The sequence below is a fragment of the Trichoplax adhaerens genome, genomic scaffold (genome assembly GCF_000150275.1).
Source record: "Trichoplax adhaerens TRIADscaffold_13 genomic scaffold, whole genome shotgun sequence".
NCBI lineage: Eukaryota > Metazoa > Placozoa > Uniplacotomia > Trichoplacea > Trichoplacidae > Trichoplax > Trichoplax adhaerens.
In genome coordinates, this window is record NW_002060955.1 from 955,699 (window position 1) to 963,349 (window position 7,651).

General features: G+C 30.6%; 1 protein-coding gene across 1 annotated transcript; it reads right to left on the bottom strand.

Annotated features, from left to right (window-relative positions):
• Window positions 1-681: 681 nt before the first annotated feature.
• TRIADDRAFT_60035 (uncharacterized protein) lies at window positions 682-7,045 on the bottom strand (the record flags this gene model as incomplete). Its single annotated transcript, XM_002116072.1, has 16 exons — window positions 682-729; window positions 1,361-1,476; window positions 1,657-1,738; window positions 2,325-2,420; window positions 2,534-2,593; window positions 2,759-2,857; window positions 3,434-3,529; window positions 3,645-3,800; window positions 4,112-4,228; window positions 4,326-4,405; window positions 5,654-5,703; window positions 5,861-5,913; window positions 6,075-6,194; window positions 6,342-6,436; window positions 6,559-6,603; window positions 6,904-7,045. The coding sequence occupies 16 exons, from the start codon at window positions 7,043-7,045 to the stop codon at window positions 682-684; spliced, it is 1,455 nt and encodes a 484-aa protein (XP_002116108.1).
• Window positions 7,046-7,651: the final 606 nt, after the last annotated feature.

Below are 7,651 nucleotides of genomic sequence, written 5' to 3' on the forward strand. Positions count from 1 at the left end.
GGGCTTCCAAATACCTCTGCCGTAGACATATTTATAGACTACAGTAATTTATCGACGTAATGTACCATATAGGCTACGTGACAGTTGTGCATTATAACTTAATTATTCTGCTTAATAAACAAGTATCGGTACATTAAGTATGACAAGCAAGAATTCGACCAGTATGTGTCTACGCTAAGGCTTTTGTCGAGTTTGGCTATTACGCAATGACATGTTACGTATCATATTCGTGTATGAAACATAGATCCTGTTTTAATAAATAGCCAGATAGATAGAGAGTTTTAGCACTAAATGTAGATAATCCTTAATAATTTGGTAGACAATCCAATTTATGAAAATAAAAATTGGTTTAACAAGAAATTAAAATCCTTCTTGTTATGATATTTATAAAATGCTTGATAGAACGTCAATTTGTTCGAACTTGATATTGTACTTAAACTGACTGAAAAGCGCATAAGTAAAATGAAAGCAACAAAATCGCATATTGCTACTGTACTTATTTATTATCATAGGCAGTAGCCTATACGGTGTAGGATGATGGGATAAGGCAGCAAATAAAAGTTCCTTGTCATCCGTACCTCAGTAAAATCTTTAAGTACATACTAATTTAAAATTGAGTAAGTCAAAAATTTTTACTTACCTTCTTTGACGATGACTTTCGCTGTATTTTCGCAATCATGATCAAATGCTCGAAAAGAAATAAGTGGCTTTCATAAGAGCGGGAACTATCTATATGGCAAAAGAACACATTCTATGAAAAGGCGCTCAATGCTGCACCACGAGTATTGATGATGCTAACACTCTAGAAATCTTGATTGCATTTATAGTTTTAGATTATTACACAATAGTACTATATGAACTTTGAAATCGATAATAATCGACATTTTTTCTATTTGTTGGTATAAGAATACCGTATTACTATAGAAGATGATTGAAAAAACGTGTAAATTTTGGTTAATGAAGTAACTTTCCAGTAGAAAAAGAAATACAATGATGTCTTTATTTATATTAAAACCACTGAAGATATTCGTTTAAAACCATTAATTTTAGTCATAATAACTTCTATATGATAGAGTGATCATAAATATTCAAAAGCTCGACTAGTTATAGTGTGCTTTACCAATTAAAATGGTTGGTCCATGATAAAGGAATCGATTACTTTCATTTCTACAAAAATTTACACATGGTTGCCTAGAAATGGTTTGCTTTAAATTCTTAATCGCAAAGGGCAGAGAAATGAATATCAAGAATGGATTACTTCAGACGAGTGTAAGAAATTGTTCAATTACAACGTAAATTAACATATATATTATTAATTCCGCTATTGATGTTAATTTCATAATCTCGAAAGCACAAATACCTCTGGAATGAATGCCTTTGGAGTAAATTCTTCCCACTTAGGCCAAAAAATTTGATTTTCTAACTCTTCCATTAATTCTATTCGTAGGTTTTTTTGAACTTTCTCCTCTAATTCCACTGTGATACAAAGCGATACATAGTTAATAAAATGATCTATAATGCAATTGTTACTGTTAATAACCTATTTGCAAAATATGTATAAATGATCAACTAAATACTATAACGTGAATATAATTTATGGAACAATTCTAGCCATCTTAAGTATACACGTATATAATTACTAGTTCCTTACTGTACCTAATGAAACCTGGACTGCAGTTATAGCTGATGATAGAGCTTTGCAACCATTGTCGTCTTCTTGACTGTAGTGAATAATTTCCTATTATAATAACATAGTTATTAAATGTCGATAGTAAGTAGCCGATACGTATATCATTGTAGTGCAGTCCTCTATTAGCTTAAGTTTATAATTATAAACCTATATGAAAATAGATAAATTGAATTAGAATGTAAGTTCACGCAATTTTCTATTTGCAGAAGATAATCACAGCACGTATTGCTGCAATTCTATTGAGATTTTTATATTAAGAATTCGCGAGAAAATAGGTAGCGCTAAGCATGGGAATACTATGAGATTTATATTGTGATACTTTTATTCCGAAGTGCAAATTATAAATAGATCGTAAGATAGAAATTGTAGAGATGACACTGTGAGGTAATTGGTAAGACAGAATTGTGTTGCGAAAATATCATTTTGTAAGTAATGTACACAAATCCTGAATTTTTCTGTAATAATTTAGATAGTCTGATTGCAGCTCGATATTCCTTATTAGTTATTAGATAAATCTAATTTCTGCAATAAAATGAAGTTTACTAGAAACTGGGATTCTTGTTTTATTTCGAAAAGACACTTCCATCACAATTATTATATTGGGAGTAGGTTATAGTCAATATTAGATTTTCACCTTTAGAATCAACGGATATTTGGTTAACCTCTGAATTGGTGCAATAAGTAAATCTGTCAGTTTCAATTTACGGCATGAAGTGTTTTGTTGACAATGCTGAAATTTGAAAAGAAGCAATCTTGCAATGAAGAAATTAATGTTTTGCTCACATTTTAACCAAATTCGAAGTACATGTAGTCAACGCACTTCAAATTTTAATAACATTTTACCTTTAGGTATTCTTGAAAGACGTCAGAATCCTTTATCGATTTAAAATAATTGATTGCTTTCTTGTAATTTAAGCAATAGGTCAAATATTTAGGATGAAACTTCCAACCAAACTAGTTGCGAGGTGTATGTTGCAGACAGGATTGAAATTTAATACCACGTAATTTATAAATTAGAATTGTATTCTATTAGTTAATAACTATAAAAATAGAACTGGCTTTACATACATCTGTAAAGGTGTCGACAACTGCAGCGGTACTACACAAGTTGTCTTCTTGAGCAGATTGGAATACGAGAAGCAAATCGGTGCAAAATTTAGAGCTGAGCTATAGCGAGAAGAATTTACAAAAGGCAATCAAGAGAACTCCTTGCCAATGTAAGCCTGACTGAAAGGTAATATTTTGGCGCAACATTTACTTACTTAAGTATATTACTGATGCTCTACTTAAAATAATAATTATTAAATTACGGGTATTAAGAAAATGAATACAGAAATAAATCAATACGGAGATTAGCTTTAAGAAATGATGAGAAATGAGATACTTGCAAAATGAAATAATTAATAAAAGGCAATTTTGCCTTTACGTCATGAATACGAATAAGCACGAAAGTAAGTCCAAAAAAAAGCGAGATGATATAGAAGTAATTACATTTAAGATAATTATTAGCTTTAACAGCAGTATAATAATGATAATAACATAATTGGTCCAGTACTTGCATATATACGCCTATATTAAAACGCTATATCCAGAAATTGAGTGTAACATAATATCTAGCTGGTTCATGCTATTATGAATGCTTTGGGTCGATAGCATTCAATCTGTTTCGAAACTTTATAAAGCAGAAAAGACGAAGAGTTAAGATAGTACTGTATGTAATATGATCCAGCTTGTAAAGCCTACCGCGCATAATTCCTCGATATTTCCAAATAGTTTAAAGCCATCAATTTCTGTAAGAAAGCCATATTCTTGCAGTAATCGTAAAGGCATCAGAAAAATCTAAATATTTAAAGATGATAATCAAGAATTTTTAAATCTTGAATTACTTGCAACTTCTAAAATGTCATAAATTTGGTACATCTGATCAAAGGAGATTTAAAAATTGAGTTCTTACATCTTTTAAAATTAGTAGATGGTCAATTAAATAAACACATTCGCTATGGAATAACTCCCACACGCTCGTTCTACGTTTCCATTCTTGAATATTAATACATGATTTATTTGTCTCCGAACTTTCCGAATTTAGAAAAAATTCTGTCCAATCATGCTCCTACCAATCAAGTATAGATGGCTTTTTATTCTTTATAACTTTAAAAATCGGCTTACATTAAGATTATATTTATCACTTACTAATCATCAATAGTACTACTTTCTTTATTTTAATCGAATTTAGATTTGATCGTTTACGGCAAGTACGAAATTTTTAATGTGAATAGGTCACATTATAATATAGTATGAATATGACGTTTTTTTGCATTTCACCGCTGCAAGCATTAAATGAGATATCTGATCTGGCGTAATAAGACCGTATACTATTGTATTAAAATTCTCTGTAAGAATTAGTTTTAACATTATCTTTACCAAATATTTAGCCATATCATGCTCGTGATCGATTTGATTTAATCCGGTAAAGAATGATTCAATAGATGGACTGTCTTCTCGTTTCTGTGCTTTTAGATTGTTATTATTGCCAATCATCTTTAATTGTATTTTATAAAATTCAAGAAGTTAGAATTATTAAGTTGGTTAATTATTTGGATTTGTAGACTAATTAAACAAGAAGATATTGCTGTACCTTAAATCTTCTAAATAACGTTTTAACAGTGGTTTTTCCGTCCTTCTCTGGCGATGTTATACCATTTCCATTGATTATGTCTGTTAAATGTGAAAATTAATTAGGTCATGCTCTACAAAGTGTTTAAGATTAATCATCTCGACTACCTGCATACTACATTTACAATAATAAAATTCATCGGTCATTCGAGATAGATAATGCGACGAATTTCGCGATTGTTTCGTATATGCCAACCTACTTGCTTTTATTTAGATTGTTATGCATAGCGGTAGTCAATCACTATTCGTATCTATTTCATAAGAAAATTAGTTCTATACTACTTTACTTATTGACGTAGAAGAGATTTCGCGATGATGCAGATTTGATAATAAACTACGTAAGCAAACAAAAACAGAAGCATAAGTTATAGCACCAAATTGTTGGGCTCCACTGCATTCTCTCTTTACTAGCATGTTTGCTTGTGCAACGTAAGCATAAGGTAATCTTCCATGGCTGTACTAAATTGAAACTCGGCACTAAAGTCGTTCAAGTTGAAATTTCATTCTCTAATGGAGACAGATGACGCTGGTTACATTGGTTACATGGACTACTAGAAGAAAATCTGTTCTCCTAGAGGTCCATAATTATAACGTTATACCTTTGCAATAGTAAAGTGCTAATTGATGTTGATTAATGAGAACATTATAAATTTTTTCCACAAATAACAATATTATTTAAATATTGCAATGATTGAATTTTAAATTGAACATAGCAAGAAAATGTACGGTACGTAAAAACAGCAGAGATTAAGGTACTTGTAACAGTCTAACTGCTATAATGAATACGTTGCAGAATAGTATAAAGCATGAATGTTTCAGTGAATTTAGAATCATCGTATACAATACTTGCGCAAGTTACGCTTACAGGCAGCAGCCTAACCTTTGTTCTTTCCTCGATGTAATTTGAAATGTTGGGTAGCTCTTGCCTTACTTTCTTCTATACGATCAACATTCACTTCAGGTTAAAATGTATCGCAGACTTAGTTGTACCAAATACAAAGTATAATACAATACTGTGATATAATATTATAGCCTTAGTGAGTACCAGGTAATTCAAATTACAGTACTTTTCTAACAATTACATCAGGTACAATATCAAAATCAAAATGAAGGACTCTCCATTACCATTACTGAATCATGACAACGAAAAGTTAATTTCTAAATAATCAAATGATTGCTTCATTTATAGAAGTATTATTTGAAACACTAGAAATTCTTCCAAGAAGATAATTGTTTATTTGTTTACTCAGTTTTTAATTAATTTTTTTAATTTAATGATTTATGCGATACCTTCTTTAGTTAAATCTTCCTCAATGGTAGAGGTCTTTATCGAAGCTAAGCTAGAGACAATCATTTAATTATTTTAGATTGAGGTAAATGCCATAAGTTGAATGAGAGTGAAATGTTATTTATCACAATTATAGTTTAACTCATGCATATAAACTTTGATGCCAATTAACGAAATGGCCCTATAACAAGTATTCATCGTATAATAACCTTCTATTTAATCGACAACTTTCGCCATCTTCTTTTTTCAATGACGCATAATTCTAACGTAACAAAAGTTATAACGGAATAAGGCGCAGTATAGAAAGAATACCAAGATATCTAGTAGTAGTCTATGCTACAGTAGCACGTTAACTTCGTCTTGCAACTCTACTAGCATATCTTTGTAACTATAGTATACTATAATATCTTAAACAAAACTCACTTTCCCATTTTCTCGTGCGGTTATAGGCAAAGATCGAGTTCTCTTTCGCTGTGCATGCCTCCTTTTAGCTCTCATCGACCATGGTAATGGTTCTTTATAGTGAAATTTTTGTAGACCATCCTATTATAAAATAAGCATATTCACCAGCTAAGTGTGCTAGTTTATTACTTTGTATTCACAAAACAGTTATTCAACTTCTTGGTTAAAACCAAATCTCTCCTCATGCAATAAATACATCACTATGAGTATATTATTATATGAACGTACAACTGCATCCTGATCATCATTAGAATTTCCTTCAGACGATTGGCGCTGGGGCGATAGAAATTTAGTTGCAGTACGGTAACGAAATTTCAAGAAGCCTGTTTCAGTCATAAAATGAAATATTTAAATCAAGCAAATTTTTAAATACATGGTTGAAAAGGAGTTTTTTCATGAAAGTAATATACAGTGCAGAAAAAGTAAGCACGATATATATATTTACTTGTACTTAATTTTTCTTCCTTCTTGTTATGTCTTCTGGAAGCTTCTAATTGGAAAATTATATAGTATATAATGTTGATCAGTAAATACCTAGCTCTAAACACGTGTCGGTAAATTTATAAAACTAAACGAAATTCGAGGGCTATTAATCGAATATGTATCTTGATTCCGAATTAGATTCTCGTAATTTATCCGAAACATAATAAGACAAAGTTTTATATTAAAAAAGAAAATGAAATTACTATTTTATCGAGTATCGTTCCTCAATTTAATTTATATTAGCTATCTGATGCGATACAGTAAAATTATTATACATCAAAATTAAAGTACATTAAATTTGAAATACCTAAGCTCTGAGCACGGGCTCTTTCAATACTTTCTTCTTCAGTATCGCTTGGTGGTGTAACGTAGATAGTAGGAGCCGTACCAGAAACCTTGTAGTGGTTTTTTCTTTCTATGCTTTTTAAGCCATGAATGAAACCCTCCATAATGAAATATGGACCTAGAAGATATGCATTTCATCACGTAAATTATAATTCGGTAGGATACAGTTCTTACCGGTAAATGTCTAACGTCAAGACCGTCAGTAAATATTTCTACAATTCTGATATAAAAATTATGCGCCTATAGCCACAGATTTACCATTGCACATGAAAGTTTACATCGAAACCCATAACGTATTGTAATTAAAGTGCCAGAATTAGATTTCTATGAAATTTATGATTGTAATACTTTCAAAAATATGGCTAGCTTTTGGACAAGTTAAAAATCATTGCATAATTTATCATTATGCAACTAGCTAAATACACTTTTCAGCTTCAATGTCGCAAAACTGCCGCAGTGATAACATTTACATTTCGTTGTTGTGAAAATTAAATTAATATCGTAAAGATCTCTCAACTTAAGTAGAGAAACACTATATTTAACAGCACCAATATTGTACTATTAAATTTTTCACTTTTATGTCTGAAATAATTACTGGTACATGACTAGTGAATACTACGCAAATACACCTATTAAGTATTAGTAAATTCATTTTAGCTGTTACTATTGCTATTTCTATTTGATTAATGTTAATTCGTCACATAATTTTT